The 21,910-nt window shown below is 43.5% G+C and overlaps 2 protein-coding genes across 9 annotated transcripts; one reads left to right on the top strand and one right to left on the bottom strand.

Moving 5' to 3' along the window:
• Nucleotides 1-514: 514 nt before the first annotated feature.
• ZNF630 (zinc finger protein 630) lies at nucleotides 515-18,020 on the bottom strand. Of its 8 annotated transcripts, none has more exons than XM_055106693.2 (6): nucleotides 13,396-18,020; nucleotides 11,128-11,220; nucleotides 8,995-9,184; nucleotides 3,090-3,216; nucleotides 2,721-2,816; nucleotides 515-2,498 (listed from the first exon to the last, which is right to left on the bottom strand). In XM_055106693.2, the coding sequence occupies exons 3-6, from the start codon at nucleotides 9,007-9,009 to the stop codon at nucleotides 763-765; spliced, it is 1,974 nt and encodes a 657-aa protein (XP_054962668.1). In that variant the 5' UTR covers nucleotides 9,010-9,184; nucleotides 11,128-11,220; nucleotides 13,396-18,020; the 3' UTR covers nucleotides 515-762. The 8 variants fall into 8 exon arrangements, with proteins under 8 accessions (XP_054962668.1, XP_054962666.1, XP_054962665.1 ...); XM_055106691.2 differs by lacking the exon at nucleotides 11,128-11,220 and adding an exon at nucleotides 11,264-11,381; XM_055106690.2 differs by having other exon boundaries at nucleotides 11,128-11,381; nucleotides 13,396-13,523.
• Nucleotides 9,279-20,799, top strand: LOC129395222 (uncharacterized). Its single transcript, XM_055106197.1, has 3 exons — nucleotides 9,279-9,377; nucleotides 13,178-13,655; nucleotides 19,834-20,799. Exons 1-3 carry the CDS (start codon nucleotides 9,279-9,281, stop codon nucleotides 19,893-19,895), a joined length of 639 nt encoding a protein of 212 aa, XP_054962172.1. The 3' UTR covers nucleotides 19,896-20,799.
• The last annotated feature ends 1,111 nt before the right edge of the window (nucleotides 20,800-21,910 follow it).

Here is a 21,910-nt window from a genome sequence, read left to right on the forward strand (position 1 = left end):
TTACAAAGAGTCCATATTTCTACATCTATATATTGATATATCAATATCTCAATCTAAATGCATATATAGGTCAGGTGCTGTGGCTCATGCCTATAATCCCAGCACTTTGGGAAGCCGAAGTGGGTGGATCACCTGAGGTCAGGAGTTCGAGACCAGCCTTGCCAACATGGTGAAACCCCATCTCTACTAAAAATACAAAAATTAGCCGGGCCTGGTGGTGCATGCCTATAATCCCAGCTACTCGAGAGGGTGAGGCAGGACAATCACTCAAACCTAGGAGGTGGAGGTTGCAGTGAGCCAAGATCACGCCACTGCACTCCAGCCTGGGTAACAGAGCGAGACTCCATCTCAAAACAAATAAATACATAAATGCATATATAATCTAAACAGAAAAATATGGAAAAAATAGAGAAAGATGACAAAGAGATACCCTTCAAATAATGCACCATGCCCAAATAAATTCACAAGAGAATTCTATAAAGCATTTAATGACCAAACAACACCAAAGTAGTGCTAATTCTTCCAGATACATTTATTCTGTGAAGGGGGCTGAGACAGTTTGAGGGTGAGCAAATTGATTCCATATTTGTGGTGTTGAAAATATTCTGAGGGCCTAAGCAGATCATTCTGTGGAAGGGTAATCATGTATACTGAGGAACATATTGGTCTATTCTACAGTTGAGAAGTTGTCACTATTTCTATTCAATGTGAGTTTTCCCATAGACAATGAGGACTGACTTCTGGGAACAGGCCTTCCCACAATCACCATATATACAAGGTGTCTTTCCTATATGGATTCTGATGCCCAGTAAAGTATACATGCTGGCAGAAGGCCTTCCCACAGTCACTGCATCTGGAGGGTTTCTCCCCAGTGTGTCTTCTCTGATATGTAATCATCTGTGATTTCCAGAAAAAAGTCATTCCAGACTCAGCACATTCAGGGGTTTTCTCCCTAGGATGAGTTTTCTGATGTATAATGAGTGGAGACTTTCCACGGAAGGCCTTTCCACATTCACTACATTCATTGGGTTTCTTTCCAGTATGACCTCTCTGATGTAGAATGAGATGTGACTTCAGGGAAAAGGCCCTCCCACACTCAGTACACTCATAGGGTTTCTCCCCTGTGTGAACTCTCTGATGAATAATGAGGAGTGATTTCTGGGAGAAGGTTTTGCCACATTCACCACACTGATAAGGTTTCTCCCCTGTATGAATTCTCTGGTGTATGATAAGAGGTGATTTCTGAGAGAAGGATTTTCCACATTCAGTACACATATAAGGTTTCTCTCCAGTATGAAGTCTTTGATGGCCAGTGAGGTGTGACTTCTGGGAAAAGGCCTTCCCACAGTCAGTACACACATAAGGTTTTTCTCCTGTATGAATTCTTTGATGTCCTATGAGGTGGGACTGTTGGCAGAAAGTTTTCCCACATTCACCACACTTATAGGGCTTCTCTCCAGTATGCGTTCTCTGATGTATAATGAGCTGTGTTTTCCGAGGGAAGGTCTTCCCACATTCAGTACATTCATAGGGCTTCTTCCCAGTATGAGTTATCTGGTGTATAAAAAGGTGAGACATCTCACAGAAGGCTTTCCTGCATTCACTGCATTCAAAGGGCTTCTCTCTGGTATGAACTCTCTGATGTATAATTAGATGTGACTTCTGGGAGAAAGCTTTTGGACACTCAAAACACTCATAGGGTTTCTCTCCAGTATGGACTCTCTGATGAACAGTGAAAGGTGACTTCCGGGAGAATGCTCTTCCACACTTAGTACATTCATAGGGTTTCTCCCCAGTATGAATCTTCTGATGCACAATGAGGTGTGATTTCTCACTGAAGGCTTTCCTACAATCTCCACATACATATGGTTTCTCTCCAGTATGAATTCTTTGATGTATAATGAGCTGTGACTTCTTGATAAAGGCTTTCCCACACATACTACAAACATTGGGTTTCTCTCTGGCTTGAAATTTCTTATACTGAACATGGGCTTGCTTATGACTGAGAACTTTTTCACATTGACTATCTCCATAGGGCTCCATTCCAGTATGAATGAAGCCTTCCTTCTCAGGCACAGAACAGGAAGCATTATACTTAGGTGGTCTCCCACATCTAAATCTCTTAGTGGGGTTCTTTCTTGCATAGCTCCTGTTATAATTTAGTAAGTCTGAATTAGACTTCAAGCTATTTTCACATGAATCAAACTTATGGAATTTTTGACTTAAAGGAGCAAGGTCTGTGCACCGATTGAACATTTTCCCAAATGCACTGTACTTGGAACCCATCTCATCAGTCAATGTTTCACGACTGATGACTGTGACCTGCCTCAAAACTCTGTCTTGATTTCCTTGATATCTATCTATCTGATTATCAATATGCCAGATTTTTAAAACAGAGTACAATGAATTATCCTTTGGGGCTCTTTCTAGTATCTCCCTTTGAAATAAAAGTTCTCCAGAAATGATCTGCTGGGAAGATTCAAGGCCTTTCACTCTGTCTGAAGGAAGAAGAAAGAGGGAAAATCAAATACACACACACACACACACACACACACACACAACAGTTGGCAATGAACAGAGGTACTAGGAAGGTGGCTGTTGTAGAATGAATGTTATAAAGGAGGCCTGATAAATTTTAAGGAAGAAAAAAGATAACAGATGTCAGAGATGTCAAGGAAGAAGAAGATGCCCGCTTGACCATGTACCCAATTCTCACTTACCTGGGTAGATCCACCTTGACAACTCACTCTCTATGATCCATGGGTCCTTTCCATGTTCCAACTTAAAGATTACATCTGGTTTTATACCTGAACACCCTGTTAAGAGAAAATTGTAGTGGCTTTGGCCTTGGCAGCTCAGAAATTCATGAAGAGAAGCACTTGCAGGGGCCTCCCAGCAAAGTTGGATCCTTAACTCACACCGTAACATAAAAATAAATTCTAGATATAACAAAAGTATAAACATGAAAAACCAAAACTATAAAAGAACACACTCTATTAAAGGAATATCATAAAGGTCATGGTATTGACAGCGCTAAAGGAAGGATGAGGAGGATTTGATTCATTGGTACACAGGGAATCTGCCCTTACCCATGGAGACCAGGTGATTATAGGTCTCCACCATCACATCCCTATGCAGGGTCTTCTGAGTAGGATTCAACTGCTGCCACTCTTCCTGCGTGAAGTCCACAGCCACATCCTCAAATGTCACTGGTTCCTATAACAGCACATTCCTGTACAATCTGCTCGTTCTGGTCATTTTTACCATAGCAGTACATGTAGGATGCCTACTTTGCACTTTGCCCAGCATACTTTATGAGAGAAACAATGTAAAACCCTGCCATTAGCAAGAATAGTTAGTGGAACAGAACAGACAGTCTAGAAATAGATACAAATAAAAATGGGAAATTTAATATATAATAAAGGTAGCATTTTAAACAGGAATGGAAAAACAGACTATTCAAAACTGGAGAGCTATCAGAAAAAAAAGTAACTGGATTCCCTACCTCACACTATATACAAAAATATATTCATGACAAAAATTTAAATGAAAAAAGAGAAACTATAAAATAAAGACAGGAGAGGTTTTAAAAACTAATCTTTGAGTGGAGAAGACTCTTCTAAGCATGCCCCAAAACCCAGATGCCACAAATGAAAACACTGATAAATGTGACTACTTTATGTATTACATGGCAAAATATATCAAACAAACTCAAAGGATATGACTAACTAGGGAAAAAATATACACATAACAGATAGGATGGACAAAGAGTTAATTTCCTCCATGTATAGAGAGAGCTCCTACAAAGCAAGAAGAAAAAGACCAATAACTTTTTAAAAAATGGTTGATATGGTTTGACTCTGTTTCCCCACCCAAATCTCATTTTGAATTGCAATCCCCACTTGTCAAGTGAAGGAGGTGATTGAATCATGGAGGCAGTTTCCCCCATGCTGTTCTCATAATAGTGAGTGAGTTCTCACAAGATCTAATGGTATTATAAGCGTCTGGCATTTCCCTTGCTGGCACTTCTCTCTCCTGCTACCATGTGAAGAAGGTCCTTGCTTCCCCTTCCACCATGATTGCAAGTTTCCTGAGGCCTCCCCACCCCCGTGGAACTGTGAGTCAATTAAACCTCTCTCCTTTATAAATTACCCAGTCTTGGGTATTTCTTTATAGTGACATGAGAACAGACTAATACGATGGTCAAGGGACATGACCATCATTTCACAGAAAATAAAATGCAAATGTTTTTTAAACATGTAAAAAGATGCTCAACTTCACTCACATGAAGATAAATGCAAACTAAGACAAGACAGCATTTTTCCCTTACATATTATCAAAGATGGGCATTTGATAAGTCACTGGTCAAATGCTATGACTAGGGATAAGTCACAGTGACTTAGGGTAAGTTAGTGAAGATGTCAAGAAGCAGGCATACTCAAATTGTCTGTGGTGTACGGTATATTTTGAAGGCAATTAATTTGGCAATATCTATCAAAATTTATAATGTATACATCCTCTGACTCGCAATTTGGTTTCTAGAAGTTATTCTACATAAACATTCACATATGTGAGCAAATGACATGTGTGAAGACACTGCTCTACAGTACTATTTATAATAGCAAAAGAATGGAAACCACCTCATGGGAGATTGGATGAATAAATAATGCTACAATCTCCATAAGGGAATACTATATGCAATTATAAAAAGCAACAAAGAAGGGGCCAGATGTGGTGGCTCACGCCTGTAATCCCAGCCCTTGGGGAGGCAGGGGCAGGTGGATCACTTGAGGTCAGGAATTCAAGACCAGCCTGGCCAACATGGCGAAACCCCGTCTCTACTAAAAATACAAAAATTAGCCGAGCATGGTGGTGCATGCCTGTAGTCCCAGCTACTCAGGCGGCTGAGGCAGGAGAATTGCTTGAACCCAGGAGGCGGAGGATGCAGTGAGCCGAGACTGTGCCACTGCACTCAAGCCTGGGCGACAGACTGAGACTCTGTCTCAAAAACAAACAAACAACCAGCCTGGGCAACATGGCAAAACCCTGTCTCTACAAAAAATTAGCCGGGTGTGGTGGCACACACCTATAGTCCCAGCTACTAGGGAGGCTGAGGTGAGAGGATTACCTGAGCCTGGGAGGTCAAGGCTGCAGTGAGGCAAGATAGTGCCACTGCACTCTAGCCTGGGCAACTGGGGTGAAACCCTGTCTCAAAAAGAAAGAAAGAAAGAAAGAAAGAGAGAGGGAGGGAGGGAGGGAGGGAGGGAGGGAGGGAGGGAGGGAGGGAGGGAGGGAGGGAGGGAGGGAGGGAGGCAGGCAACAAGGAAGATCTATATTAATTGATATGCCACAATATCTAAGATACACTGTTAAGTGAAAATAAACATTCATTCACTCAGCAAGCAGTTATTGAGTACCTAGCGAATACCAAGCACTATTCTAGGAACTGGGGATACAGCAGGAAAAAAAAACCTGGCAAAAATACCTTCCCTGAAGGAGTTTGTATTCTAGTGAGGGGAGACAGACAAAAAGGTTGAGAGAAAAATCACTACCTGGCCAAAAAAAAAAAAAAAAAAAAAAAAAAAAGTTTGCAATGTGCACTTCAAAATCACTCATATACAAAAAGCTCCTGGGAAACCATAAGCAAAGACAAGGAAAGAGGGATTCACAGAGAAATACAATATGGAAAATAAATATGTGAAAAGATGCTGAAGCTTATTTAATCCCTATAGAAAAGCAAATGAAAATGAGATATAATGCTTAATCATAAAAACAAGAAGAATGAAAAATACAGATGATGGCTAATGGTGGCAGGAGGGAGGGGGAACCTTGGGAAACAGGTGGGCTTTCTTGTAAACAATTTGTGGCCACATGTTCAGCTGATTACACAGTATTGAAATACAATTTGGGCTGGGCAGGGGGGCTCACGCCTGTAATCCCAGCACTTTGGGAGGCCAAGGTGGGCAGATCACTTGAGGTCAGGAGTTCGAGACCAGCCTGCCCAACATGGTGAAACCCAGTCTCTACTAAAAATACAAAAATTAGCCGGGCGTGGTGGCAGGCACCTGTAATCCCTGCTACTCGGGAGGCTGAGGCATGAGAATCGCTTGAACCTGGGAGGTGGAGGTTACAGTGAGCTGAGATCATGCCACTGCACTCCAACCTGGGGGACAGAGTGAGACTTTGTCTCAAAAAAAATATATATATACGATTTGAAAAATACTCTTTAAATTTATAAGTCTGTGTGCCTCTGACCTAGCACACTCATGTCTGAGAATGTGGCCTACACAAATACTTCACAAATATAAAAAGATATCTTTATATGGTTGCTTTATTTGTGACTTCACTGCTTGAGAGGTCTGGTTAGGTCATGTACTAGCTGTGTGATCTCTGTGCCTCATTTTCTTCATCTGAAAAATGGGAATAACAATGGTACCTAGCACAGAGGGTTCCTGGGTGAATTAAATAAGTTAATCCCATGATATTTTATAATAGCAGTGCCTGGCACATGATAAGCACTGAGTAAATAGTAGCTATGATTCTTCTTATTATTATTACTACTGTATATAAAAGAAAAACTAGAAATAACTTTTTTACAGCCCATCAACAAGGTTCTGGTATCCTGCAAACATTAAATGGACATTTAATGGACATTAATTTGACAATGTAGATCAGTAGACAATGTAGATCAGGACATAGCAAACTATAGCCTGCAGGCCAAATTTAGCCCATCATGTGTTTTTCAATGGCCCACAAGCTAAACTGGTTTTACACGTTTTCTTTTGAGACAGTCTTGCTCTATCAGCCAAGCTGGAGTACAGTGGAACAGTCTTGATTCACTGCAACCTCCTCCTCCCGGGCTCAAGTGGTTCTCCTACATCAGCCTCCTGAGTAGCTGGGACCACAGGCGCATGCCACCATGCCTGGTTAATTTTTGTATTTTTTTGTAGAGATGTGGTTTCGCCATGCTGCCCAGGCTGGTCTAGAACTCCTGAGCTCAAGCAATCCGCCCACCTTGGCCTCCCAAAGTGCTGGGATTATAGGCGTGAATAGCTAGCTGTATCTGGTCTGGTTTTTACATTTTTAATGATTGGAAAAAAAGTCAAAAGAAGAATATTTTATGACACATGAAAATTATATGAAATCCAACCTTCAGCATCCATAAATAAAGTGTTATTGAATCACAGCCAGGCTCATTGGTTTACATATTGTCAATAGCAGCTTTCTACCTAAAAAAGCAGATTTGAATAGTTGCAACAGGGGCCGTATGGCCCACAAAGCCTCAGATACTTCGATCTGTCCCTCTACAGAAAAAGTTTGCTGACCCCTGACTTAGAGGAACTGGACAAATTACTTGAAAATTACAATTTACCAAACCAGACATAAAAAGAAATAGAAAATCTGAATGGTAGTATATCTTTTAAATAAATTGAATATGTAATTTAAAACCTTCCCACAAAGAAAACTCCATACCCTGATGGCTTCACTGGGGAGCTCTTTCAAACATTTAAGAAGGAAATAGGCCGGGCACAGTGGCTCATGCCTGTAATCCCAACACTTTGGGAGGCCGAGGTGGGTGGATCACCTGAGGCCAGGAATTCGAGACCAGCCTGCCCAACATGGTGAAACCCCATCTCTACTAAAAATACAAAAGTTAGCTGGGCGTGGTGGCGGGCACTTGTAATCCCAGCTACTTGGGAGACTGAGGCAGGAGAATCACTTGAACCTGGGAGGCGGAGGTTGCAATGAGCAGATATCGTGCCATTGCACTCCAGCCTGGGTGACAAGAGTGAAACTCCATCTCAAAAAAAAAAAAAAAAATTTAAGGTGGAAATAATACCAATATTACCCAAATTTTCCCAGAGAATATAAAGAGAATACTTTCCAACATGAGGCCAATGTAACATGATACCAAAAGGTGACAGAAACAATAGAAGAAAGTAAAATTACAGGCCCTTATGTCTTATGAACACAGTAGTATAAACCCTAAACAAAATATTAACAAGGGATTGGCTAGATCATGATGATGATGACGATAGGAGTAGGTGGGGATAAAAGATAGATAAAACAAGCTTGGTTATCAGTTGATAATATTTGCAGATGGGTAATTACAAAAGGGTTCACTAAAATGTCTACTTTCGTATATATTTTATATTAGGCAAGAAAAGAAAGTAGCAGAACGGAATAGAAACAGTGTGTGTATTTTTTGTGTGTGGTAAAGAAAAAATACATGACAATAATGAGATCACTTTCACACATTTACACATCCATCTACACACATAGATGGAGTTATAAATGCATAAAGAAAAGAGATCCTCCTCAAACCAGATAATCCTAGTTATGTCGGGGAAGGAGGAAGAAGTAAGATTGGAGATATTTCACTTCCTTTTTTTTTTTAAACTATATTGTTTACATTCTTTGCCCCATGTATAGATTACCTTTTCAGGGAGAAAAAAAAAAAAAAACGACTAAAATTGGAAGAGCAGAGAAGGAACTGCCTTGAGTTGGGTTGAGACCCCACAAACTCTGAGATGACAGCAAAGGAGCCATGGAAAACAAGGAAACTATCCCACTCTCCAAGCCCCTGCCAGAGAACTTTAACTAAAAACAGTCTCTTTAGAACAACTACTGACAATACCACCCTGGACTGAAAACCACTGACCTTCAGGAAAACTCAGTAATAAAATTCCTCAAGTTAAAGTCCCAGAAATCTTGACTTGCTAAGGAGTTGGACTGATTTCTGTGGAGAATGCAAATCACATTATTGATCATGTTATGGTACCCTTTTCACTGAAGCTGCCAGTCAAAATGTTTTGCTTATAGTCAAAATTTTAGCTAAGTTTCTATGAAGTAAGGCCAGGTGATCTGTGTATCTTCACAGCAATTTTGCCTGTTGATCATCTATTCTCTCTAAATTTCTCTAATCCTTATTTTCAACTAATTGCCCTTTCTCATTTTGTTGTGGGAAAACCAAGTGGCAAACAAATAACTTACCTGGGACTCAATCATTTTCTGTTTCTCTTTGGAAAGCAGTTGGGGGCGGGGTGGGGTGCAGAAGAGTCTTCGGAGATCAAGCTGAGTTAACCACTCTTCAACAGCTGGATGTGACAATGTGTTGCTTGTTAATTCATTGATGACTTGTGTTTCTCATCTGACTCGGTAATTCCATTTCTGGAACTTCGTCCTAAGGTAATAATCATGGATATGTGCAGATATTTAACCACAGAAACCTTCAACCCAGTTTTGTCTTTAACACCATATTATTGAAAATAACACAAATGCCCAGCACTAAAGACTGCTGCAAAGGCAGACAGCCCTTAAAAGCAACACTCCAGATGATTAAAAAAGGTTCAGGAAACACCACCAGCAAATGTAAAGTATGGTCTTGTCTGGCTCTTTACTTGAATAAACAAAAGAAATTTTTGAGATAATCATGAAAGTTTGAACCCTGACTAGATATTTGATAACATTAAGGAATTTAACCATTGATTATCTGAAGATATTATTGCTAATTATTTTACCTTAGGGTAACAGCATCAACCTTTAAGGCCTTATCTTTTACATAATGAAGCATGTATGGATGAAAATATATGTCTGGGATTTGTTTCAAAATAATAAAGACTACCCATGTAAAAAGTCATTGAACTGCATACAGGCCGGGTGCGGTGGGTCAGCACGTTGGAAGGCCAAGGCGGGTGGATTGCCTGAGCTCAGGAATTGGAGACCAGCCTGAGCAACATGGCGAACCCCATCTCTACTAAAAAAATACAAAAATCAGCCAGGCGTGGTGGTGCATGCTTGTAATCCCAGCATGTTGGGAGGCGGAGGTGGGCAAATTGCTTGAGCCCAGGAGTTGAAGACCAGCCTGGGCAACATAGGGAGACCCATCTCTACAAAAAATTAGCCTGGCGTGGCAGTGCACAGCTGTAAGCCCAGCACTTTGGGAGGCTGAGGCAGGCAGATGGCTTGAGCCCAGGAGTTCAAGACCAACCTGGTCAACATGGCAAAATTCGCCTCTACTAAAAATACAAAAATTAGCCAGGCGTAGTGGTGGGCGCCTGTATTCCCAGCTACTAGGGAGACTGAGACATGAGAATCACTTGAACCCAGGAGGTGGCATTTGCAGTGAGCCGAGATTGAGCCACTGCACTTCAGCCTGGGCAACGAGCGAGTGAGGAAAGAGGAAAGAAAGGCAAGAAAGGCAGGAAGGAAGGCAGGAGGGAAGGCAGGAAGGAAGGCAGGAAAGAAGGCAGGAAGGAAGGCAGGAAAGAAGGCAGGAAGGAAGGAAGGGAGGGAGGGAGGGAGGGAGGAAGGAAGGCAGGAAAGAAGGCAGGAAGGAAGGAAGGAAGGGAGGGAGGGAGGGAGGAAGAAGGAAGGAAGGAAGAAAAGAAAAGAAAAGAAAAAAGAAAAGAAAAGAAAAGAGGGAGGGAGGAAGGAAGGAAGGAAGAAAGGGAGGAAGGGCATTCCGGGAGGAAGAAGTGAGGGGGTGGCCTAGATGAGGACTTGGCAAACTTTTTCTGTAAAAGGGTCATATGGTAAATGTTTTCAATTTTGTGGGTTCTGTGGTCTCTGCTGTAACTACTCAGCCCTGCTATTGCAGGTTGAAAGTAGCCCTAGACAATACATAAACTAAAGGTGTTCACTGGCTGTGTTCCAATTAAACATCATTTTTGGGCACTGACATTTGAATTTTATATCATTTTCATGGGTCACAAAATATTCTCCATTTGATTTTTTTCCAATGATAAAAAGTGTGAAAAAACCATTTCTTAGCTCATGGCTGTATTTTTTTTTTAAAAAGCAGCATGTCAGATTTGGCCCACTGCCCAGTTTTCCAGCCCCTGGTCTAGATAAAACAAGATGGGCCATGAGTTGATGACTGATGAGACTGGGTGGTGGGCATAATGGGGGTCCGTTATACAATTCCCTCTATTTTTGTGGATGCTTGAAAATTTCCACAAGAAAGGTTTATATTTAAGTATTACCATAGAAATAAACTAAGTCGTACTATGGGAATTAAGTTAATGGCATGGAAACATCACTGTAAAATGAAGAAGAGGCAGAACACAAGAATGTATTCCTAATTGTTTAATAACAGAATAACAGGCCAGGGGTGGTGGCTCACACCTGTCATCCCAGTACTTTGGGAGGCCAAGGCAGGAGGATTGCTTGAGTCCAGGAGTTCGAGGCCAGCCTGAGCAACATAGTGAGACCTCGTTTCTACAAAAAATAAACAAAATTAGCCGGGCGTGGTGGTGCACACCTGTAGTCCCGGCTACTTGGCAGGCTGAGGCAGGAGAGTCACTTGAACCCGGGAGGCGGAGGTTGCAATTTGCTGAGATCACTCCATTGCACTCCAGTCTGGGCAACAGAATGAGACCCTGTCAAAGAAAAAAAAAAAAGGAAAAGAAAAGAAAACAAAAGAAAAAATACCATGTAGATCACACATTCTCACTGGGGGTTGATACTGCCCCCAAGGGGACAAAAATTAGTTCTTGGAGGCAAAACAAAACAAAAACAAAAACAAAAAAAACTTCTTAGATATTACAATGGTTTGTGACCCTCCAAAGCAACCCTAGCTGACAAAACCTTATTTCTTGGTATTTAATTTCCTTCACCAGATTTTGGTATTACATGAGCAGCAGTAACCTTGAGTTCAAGGAAGATCCATGAAATATATACAAAATCAGTGCTGCAAAACTATGGCGAATAGGTAACATTCAGGTATTAACTCACTTCTCATCCCAAGCCTCACAGGGTAGGCCCTGCTATTATCCTCATTTCGCAGTGGGAAACTGATGCCTAGAGAGGTTTCATGAGTTGTCTAAGATCACACTGCCAGTGATTTAGAGCGAGGTGGTAGAGGAACAAAAAGTAAAGAACTCCTCCCAAGCTGTCCTAGCACTAAGATTTTCAGGCAACACCCCTTGCTTCTGGATGCCCTAAAAAATTAGTTATCCTCCTAAATTCCACAGGACATTGTCTGGTTTTTTTTTTGTTTTTTGTTTTTGAGATGGAGTCTCGCTCTGTCGCCCAGGCTGGAGTGCAGTGGCGCGATCTCGGCTCACTGCAAGCTCCGCCTCCCTGGTTCACTCCATTCTCCTGCCTCAGCCTCCCCAGTAGCTGGGACTACAGGAGCCCGCCACCACGCCCAGCTAATTTTTTTGTATTTTTAGTAGAGACGGGGTTTCACCGTGTTAGCCAGGATGGTCTCGATTTCCTGACCTCGTGATCCGGCCGCCTCGGCCTCCCAAAGTGCTGGGATTATAGGTGTGAGCCACCACGCCCAGCCGATATTGTCTGCTTTTTAACCGAAGAATGTGCTTTACAGTTCAAAATTAACTGAAAATCTTCATATTTAAAGCCATAAAATGAAAAGAGAAGCCAAAAGCTGGAAGGAGATATTTGCAAAACACATACCACTACTAAAGGAGTGGTATCAGAATATATAAAAACAATTCCTGGCCGGGCACGGTGGCTTACACCTGTAATCCCAGCACTTTGGGAGGCCGAGGTGGGTGTATCACCTGAGGTCAAGAGTTCGGGACCAGCCTGGCCAACATGGCGAAACCCCGTCTCTACTACAAATACAAAAAAATCAGCCAGGCGTGGTGGCAGGCGCCTGTAATTCCAGCTACTCGGGAGGCTGAGGTAGGATAATTGCTAGAACCCAGGAGGTGGAGGTTGCAGTGAACCATGATTTCTCCACTGCACTCCAGCCTGGGCGACAGAGTGAGACTTCGTCTTAAAAAAAAAAAAAAAAAATTCCTACAAATCATTAAGAAAAGGGCAGAGAGTCCAACAGAAAAATGAACAAAAGACAGGCCCCTCACAAAAGAAGATCTCCAAGTGATGAATCCATATAAGAAAATGTGCTCAAACTTATTGGTCATGAGGGAAATACAAATCAAACCACCAAGTCGGACTTCTCCATCGGAATGTGGACACCACAGGGGCAGAGATTTTTGTTCATTCATGCACATATGATTGATCTGAAAGAGCCACCCATCATGGACCCCACAGAATGTCAACACTGACCCCACACACTCCCATTCTTGTCCTCATAGACCCTCATCCCTCACCCCAGATCCCCCTATCCACTCACCCCACGGACCAGCATCCCTCACCCTACAGACCACCCATCACTCACCCCAGACTCCCTTCACCCATCCCATAGAAGCCCCATCACTCACCCTTACAGACATCATCAAACACCGCACAGATCCCCCATCACCCCACAAACTCCCATTTGCGTAACCCACATACTGTTACCCCTGGTCCCACAGGCTCCCCTATCACTGTTCTCCACGTCACTCAATCCCCTCCTCAGGCCCTCCACTTATCTCCATCCGTCACTGATCACATAGACCCGCAGCACTCAGCCAGGCCCCTCACCCCGGCTCTGCTCTCAAGCCGGGCTTGGCTCCCCGCCTGCCCAAATGCGTTCAACATCCCCCGAAAGGCCATTTCCCTTCCAGTCTTCCCGGAGAGATGTCAGGGTGACGAGGGAGCTTATCTTTCGCTGGCTCCGAAACAGCCGCGAAGCCGAGCTCTACCAGTAACAAAAATGGCGTCATTCCGCCAGCGCCAGGACCTCTGTCGCTGGCCGTGGTCTCGCACTGCTTCTGGAGGCTCCCATTCCAGCCAGAGGAGAGGTGCGTTTGGGGGCCCGGGGAAGTCCTCGTGATATCTCCGAGTTTGGGTATTCGGAATTGATCCTACGAAAGCAGTGTGAGGCTTGGAAGGGCCGCGACTTGTCCGGGTGAGTGGGCGTTCCCGGCCACCAGAAGAAGCACGGCCTGAGCAAAGGCGTGGCGACATGGCAGGGTGGGAAGCGGGGAAAGTGGGAAGGCTGGACAGAGCACCCCCCGGGAGATTCCTCCGCAGAAGTGAATTCCTAAAACGTCTGGAGAAAGGGAAGAGACCTTTGACATCATGCAGCCTTTCAGGGGGCTCACACATACCCGCCCACTTCTCCCCACCTGGCCTCGGCGCCCTGCCGCCTTCCTATTGTTCCTGCTTGGCGTCAGGACCCGCCCCCATCTGTCACTCACTGCCCACCGGTCCTCCATTGGCTCCTTTGAACACGGAAGGGCCCACCTTCACCTGTCATTTACAGCCTGGACTTCTGCCTGCCCTAGTTCAAGTAGGCTTATATGGCCTTTTGCAGCCCGTATCAAAACTAAAAGAGTTCATAGAGTCAGAGGTTCGAGGTAAAACCTAAGGGACATTGGTTTTAGACGACTTAACAAAGGGCTGGATTGGAAGTCAGCCCGGAACAGGATTGCAGAGTTAACAAAGGTTCATGTTCGATACAAAACGGGAACTCTGATGGTTACAATAGTTAAGAAAGTCCTAGGATTCAAGACCTCTATCAGGGTGTATGGATGGAGAAAACATTAACAAATATCCTGCTTGAAGATCAAATCAGAGGGGCACTGGTGGTGCAATAGTAACCCAATTCCAAAGTTATTTCAGAGAGGCCTTAAATGGAAGGTTAACTTAGACCCAAGTCTGAGCCAAGACCAGAGACCCATTAAAGTCACGTGATGTGGTTAACAGAGCCCCGGAATTCACAGCCTATACCAAAGGGGTAATGATGGTGGAAGAATTAATCAAGGTCTGACTTCAAAGTCAAACCAAATGGCATTCATGATAAAAATGTTAACTGAGGGCCGGGCACAGTGGCTAACACTTGTAATCTCAGCACTTTGGGAGGCCAAGGCGGGAGGATCACTTGAGGCCAGGAGTTAGAGACCAGCCTGGCCAACATGGCAAAACCCTATCTCTACTAAAAATACAAAAATTAGCCAGATGTGGTGGCACATGCCTGTAGTCTCAGCTGCTTGGGAGGCTGAGGCATGAGAATCGCTTGAACCTGGGAGGTGGAGGTTGCAGTGGGCCAAGACTGTGACACTGCACTCCAACCTGGGGGACAGACAAAACTCTGTCTCAAAAAATAAAAATAAGAAAAAAATGTTAACTGAGGGCCGGGCACAGTGGCTGACACCTGTAATCCCAGGACTTTGGGAGGCTGAGGTGGGAGGATCATGTGAGCCCAGGAGATCAAGACCAGCCTGGGCAACATAGTGAGACTCCATCTCTATAAAAATAAATGTTAACTGAGGATTGGGGCTGGTGGATACAGGAGAAGGGGCACAAGTAGCTAAAAAGTTAGTACAGCCTTGATTTTCTGTACATACCAAAGGATCATAGATGGAGAGGACTCAACTGAGGCCTGCAGTCAGTGTAAAGATCTGAGGGATGCAGAGTGTAGTGGCTCACTCCTGTAATCCCAGCATTTTGGGAGGTGGAGGCAGGCAGATCACTTGAAGCCAGGACTCAGCATAGCCAACTTGGCGAAAACCTGTCTCTACTAAAAATACGAAAATTACCCAGACGTGGTGGTGCATGCCTGTAATTCCAGCTGCTTGGGTGGCCGAGGCATGAGAATCACCAGAACCTGGGAGGAGGAGGTTGCAGTGAGCAAGAACTGAGGGGCAGTAATGGGGAAACAGTTAACAGACATGCAAAAAGATTCACATGTAAATTGCCCTGGTGATGGAAAAGTGAACAGAAACTCAAGCTTAACACATAGACCCAGGATTATTAATTTTCCACCCTCAAAGCCCTGAATTCTCTCTCTAGATCCAAACCCATTAATAGTGGAATGGATAACAGATTCCCCAGTTCAAGGTAAAATTAAGGGTTGATTTAGGTTGGAAGAGTTAATAGAAGCCCAGGTTGGAGAGCACAGATAAGAGACTTTGATGGTGGAATTGCTAACAACAGCTGGGGTTTGAGGTGAGGTCAGAGGGATAGGGATGGTGGAAGAGTTAAGAAGGACATGGTTTGAGTATAGACCAGACGGGCCATCAATGGTGGAATATTTCAAAGATGCCTGTATTCATTTCCTGTTGTTGCTATAGCAAATTATCACAGACTTACTTGCTCAAAACAACACAAATTTATTATGTTACAGTCCTACATGTCAGAAATATGATATGGGTTTCACTGGGCACTCCCTACAGAGGCTTATGAGAAACTCCGTTTATTTGCTTTATCTAGCTTCTGCTAGAAGCCACCTGTATTCCTTGACTCATGGTCCCTTCCTCCATCTTCAAAGCTGACAGTGTAGCATCTTCACATTGCTCTCTGACGGTAACCTGCTTCCATCATCACGTCTCCTTCTCTAACTCAAACCCTTCTCCTTCCCTGTTTTATATATATATGGAGAGAGAGAGAGAGAGAGAGAGAGAGAGAGAGGATCTTGCTCTGTCACCCAGGCTGGAGTGCTGTGGTGTGATCAGACACTGTAACCTTTAACTTCGGGGCTCAAGCGATCCTCTCACCTCCGCCTCTGGAGTAGCTAGGACTACAGGCACACGCCACCACGCCCAGCTAATTTTTTTACTTTTCTTTTTTTTTTTAGACAGAGTCTCACTCTGTCGCCCAGGCTGGAGTGCAGTGGCGCAATCTCGGCTCACTGCAAGCTCTGCCTCCTGGGTTCACGCCATTCTCCTGCCTCAGCCTCCCAAGTAGCTGGGACTACAGGTGCCCGCCTCAACGCCCGGCTAATTTTTTGTATTTTTAGTAGAGACAGGGTTTCACCATGTTAGCCAGGATGGTCTTGATCTCCTGACCTCCTGATCTGCCTGCCTCAGCCTCCCAAAGTGCTGGGATTACAGGCGTGAACCACCATGCCTGGCCATTTTTTAACTTTTGGTAGAGACAGGGTCTTGCTAGGTTGCCCAGGCTGGACTCCAATTCCTGGCCTCAAGCAATCCTCCCAACTCAGCCTCCCAAAGCGCTCCCTCATAGAGGGAGGACCCTTGATTACATTGGGCCCATCTAGATAATCCAGGAAAATCTCATCTTAAAATTCTTAATCACATCTGCAAAGTTCCTTTTGCCATGTAAGGTAACATATTCACAGGTTCTAGGGGTTGGGAGAGGGATATCTTTGGGGGGACTATTAATCTGTCTACCACAATGCCCAATGTTTAAGTCAAACCAGAGGGCCAATGGGGGCGGAGGATTTGATTGAAGCATAGGGTATTAACAAGAGAAAACGATCAATGGTTTGAATCAGATTTAAGTTCACATAGGATGGGCCTAGATGAGGGGTCCAGGCTGTTACGTCAGAATTGCATCAAGGGCCTGAGTTCAAAGTTAAAGGAAGTTCAAAGTCAAAGTTCAAATTTCAAAGGAAATTGATGGAATCTCAACAGAGATCCTGAGCTCTGGATCAAAGCCCCAGGAGCACTGGTGGTTAAAAAAAAAAAAAAAAAAGTTAACAGAGGCCCAGGTTTAAGATCTACAATATAGACACATTGATGGTGGAATAATTAACAGGTTTGAGGGTGGGCTGGGTGCGGTGGCTCATGCCTGTAATCCCAACACTTTGGAAGGCCGAGGTGGGCGGATGACAAGGTCAAGAGATCAAGACCATCCTGGCCAACACGCTGAAATCCCGTCTCTACTAAAAACACAAAAATTAGCTGGGCATGGTGGTGCACTCCTGTAGTCCCAGCTACTCGGGAGGCTGAGGCAGGAGAATTGCTTGAACCCGGGAGGCAGAGGTTGCAGTGAGCCGAGATCATGCCACTGCACTCCCACCTGGTGACAGAGCGAGACTCCATCTCAAAAAACAAAACAAAACAAAACAAAACAAAAAATCTGAGGGTCATTGATGATTAAAGACTTAACAGGGCTGGGTGCAGTGGCTCACACCTGTAATCCCAGCACTTTGGGAGGCTGAAGCAGGAGGATCACTTGAGCCCAGAAGTTCAAGACCAACCTGGGCAACATAGCAAGAACCCATCTCTACAAATAAAAAAATAATTAGCTGGGTGCAGTGGTACATGCCTGTAATCTCAGCTACTCCAGAAGCTGAGGCAGGAGGATCGCTTGAGCCCAGGACTTCGAGGCTGCAGTGGGCTGATTGTGATACTGCACTTCAGCCTGGGTGACAGAGCAAGACCCCTAAAAAAAAATTTAACAGCCAGCCAGATTCAATATCAAAAAATGGGAGCATTAATGCTAAAATCTATAACTGAGCTCTAGGTTTAATATATAAATCAGAGTGGGAAAACTAATGGTGTTAAGAAACCTGGATTTAATTCACAGATCAGAAGAGGCATTGATGGAGGAAAAATAAAAAGAAGTCAGGTTTGGTTTTCATGCTAGAAATGAGTTGATGATGAAATAGTTAACAGAGACGCCCCAACAAGTGGGGCATTAGGGGTGGAAGCATTAACAGAAGTAGGCATAAAGAGAAAACTGAACAGTCCAGGCACAGTGGCTCACGCCTGTAATCCCAACACTTTGGGAGGCTGAGGCAGATCACTTGAGGTCAGGAGTTTGAGACCAGCCTGGCCAACATGGTGAAACCCCATCTCTATTAAAAATACAAAAATTAGCTAGGCGTGGTGGCACATGCCTGTAATCCTAGGTACTCAGGAGGCTGAGGCATAAGAATCACTTGAAACCGGGAGGGGGAGGTTGCAGTGAGCAGAGATCGCACCACTGCACTCCAGCCTGGGCAACAGAGTGGAACTCCATCTCAAAAAAAAAAAAAAAAGGAAGAAAGAAAGAGAGAAAACTGAACAGAGAACCAGGTGCAAGGTCAGGCCTGAGTGGCAGTGAAAGTGGAAGAGTTAACACAGGACCAAGATCAAGGCTCAGATCTGAAGGCCATAGATGGCAGAAATGTGACCCAAGGCCTAGATTCAGTGTGGAGAAGAGAGGACACATAATCTGCTGTGTAGCCCTAACTAAAGCCACAATCATGTCTAGACTTCATCAGTGTTATGCAGTAGCTGCTGTGCACTGAATTGTGTTCCCTCAAAATTTGTATGTTGAAGACCTAACACCCTACATGACTGCATGGGAGATACGGCCTATAAGAAGATGATTAAGGTTAATGATGTCAGAAGGTGGAACCCTGATTGGAGACAAGTGTAAGAGACCCAAGAGATTCTCTCTCCGCCATGTGATGACACAGCATGAAGGCAGCCATCGGCAAGCCAGAAAGAGAGGCTTCACCAGAAACCAAACCTTTCTGGAACCTTGATCTTGGACTTTCCAGCCTCCAGAACTGTGAGAAAATAAATTTCTATTGTTTAAGCCATCTAGTCTATAGTATTTTGTTATGGCAACCTAAGCAGACTAATACAGTAGCTATGTACATCTTTAAGATTTCTCTCAAATATGTGGGAAACTATGTATGACAGGACCCCTGGAAGTTAAGAATTTTCATGATGATCAAAGCCCTTCTCAGTAATTTTTTGATGCTTCTCTCTAGACATGTCCACAGGAATTTTTAAAAATAAAATGTTTAGGCAGAGCACAGTGGCTCAGGCCTATAATTCCAACTCTTTGGGAGCCCAGGGCAGGAGGATAGCATGAGCCCAGGAATTGGAGACCAGCCTGGGCAACCTAGTGAGATCCCATCTCTACAAAAAATGTAAAAATAATAATAATAAAAAATAAAATAATCTTTACAAAAATTTCTGATGCAGTAAGTAATGCCTTTCATGCATACTCCTGGACTCTAGACCCAGAGCTTCTGATCCAATAAGTCAAGGATGAGGTCCAATACTCTGCATTTATTTTAATGCTTTATTTGGAAATAATTTCAAACTTACAGAAAAAGTTGCAAAAATAGTACAAAGAACTCTCATATACCCTTCATCCAGATTCTCCAAATGTGATTATTTTATCCTATTTTATTTACATATATATAACATATATGTACATATATATGGTGCATATTATATATATATACACATAATTTTTTCTGAATCATTTAAATATAAATGTCTGTTGCAGGAAGTCAGGGACCCCAAACGGAGGGACTGGCTGAAGCCATGGCAGAAGAACGTGAATTGTGAAGATTTCATGGACATTTATTAGTTCCCCAAATTAATACTTTTATAATTTCTTATGCCTGTCTTTACTGCAATCTCTAAACATAAATTGTAAAGATTTCATGGACACTTATCACTTCTCCAATCAATACCCTTGTGATTTCCTATGCCTGTCTTTACTTTAACCTCTTAATCCTGTCAGCTGAGGAGGATGTATGTCGCCTCAGGACAATATGATAATTGCGTTAACTGCACAAATTGTACAGCATGTGTGTTTGAGCAATATGAAATGTGGGCACCTTGAAAAAAGAACAGGATAACAGCAATTGTTCGGGGAATAAGAGAGATAACCTTAAACTCTGACTGCCGATGAGCCGGATTGAACAGAGCCATATTTCTCTTCTTTCAAAAGCAAATGGGAGAAATATGGCTGAATTCTTTTTCTCAGCAAGGAACATCCCTGAGAAAGAGAATACGCACCTGGAGATATAGGCCTATGAACGGCCCCCCCAGGTGCACCTGTCTCTTATGGTCAAGACTGCAGGGGTGAAATAAACCCCAGTCTCCCATAGCACTCCCAGGCTTATTAGGAAGAGGAAATTCCCACCTAATAATTTTGGTCAGACCGGTTGCTCTCAAAACCCTGTCTCCTGATAAGATGTTATCAATGACTATGGTGCCCGAATCTTCATTAGCAATTTTAATTTCACCTTGGTCCTGTGGTCCTGTGATCTCACCCTGCCTCCACTTGCCTTGTGATATTCTATTACCTTGTAAAGTACTTGATGTCTGTGACCCACACCCTATTCGTATACTCCCTCCCCTTTTGAAACTCCCTAATAAAAACTTGCTGGTTTAACGGCTTGTGGGGCATCACAGAATCTACCGACATGTGATGTCTCCCCCGGACGCCCAGCTTTAAAATTTCTCTCTTTTGTACTCTGTCCCTTTATTTCTCAAGCTGGCCGATGCTTAAGGAAAATAGAAAAGAACCTATGTGAATATCGGGGTAGGTTCCCCAATAAATGTCAGCCTGGCAAGGTGGCTTAGGCCTATAATTGCAGCACTTTGGGAAGTCAAGGTGGGATGATCACTTGAACTAAGGAGTTCGAGACAAGCCTGGGCAACATGGCAAAATCCCATCTCTACCAAAAATACAAAAAATTAGCCAGGTGTGGTGGCACACACCTGTGGTCCCAGCTACTCAGGAGGCTGAGGTGGGGGGATTGCTTGAACCTGGGAGGTGGAGGATGCAGTAAGCCGAGATCATGCCTCTGTACTCCAGTCTGGGCAACAGAGTGAGACTCTGTCTCAAAAAACAAACAAACAAACAGAAACAATAAATGTCCCTAAATACTAGTGTGTTTTTGCTAAAGAAAAACAGAGAAAACAGGACATTGCCTTATATAACCACAATATAATAATCAAAGTCAAGAAATTAACATTGATACAGCACAATTATCTAATCTTTAAACCTTTTTGGGCTGGGTGCGGTGGCTTGAGCCTGTAATCCTAGCATTTTGGGAGGCCGAGGTGGGTGGATCACTTGAGGTCGGGAGTTGGAGACCAGCCTGGCCAACGTGGTGAAATCCCATCTCTGCTAAAAATGCAAAACTTAGCTGGGTGTGGTGGTGGGTGCCTGTGATCCCAGCTGCTTGGGAGGCTGAGACAGGAGAATTGCTTGAACCCGGGAAGCAGAGAGGTTGCAGTGAGCCAAGATCATGCCATTGCTCTCCAGGCTGGGTGACAAGAGTGAAACTCTGTCTCAAAAAACAAAAACAAAACAAAAACAAAACCTTTTCAAAATATGCCAATAGTCCCAATAATGTTCTTTACAGCAAAAGACAACTTTTTTTCTGTTCCTGGATCCAGTCTAGATTCTGCTTTGCATTTACCTGTCTCATCTCTTCAGTCTCCCTTAATCTGTCCTTTCTTCATCTTTTATGACATTGGCCTTTTTTGAAGGACATAGGCAGGTTGTTTTGCAGAATGTACCTTGGGTTCATACTGACATCTCTGATTCCAGTTCAAGGTCTCAG

The sequence above is a fragment of the Pan paniscus genome, chromosome X, assembly GCF_029289425.2.
Source record: "Pan paniscus chromosome X, NHGRI_mPanPan1-v2.0_pri, whole genome shotgun sequence".
Taxonomy (NCBI): Eukaryota; Metazoa; Chordata; class Mammalia; order Primates; family Hominidae; genus Pan; species Pan paniscus.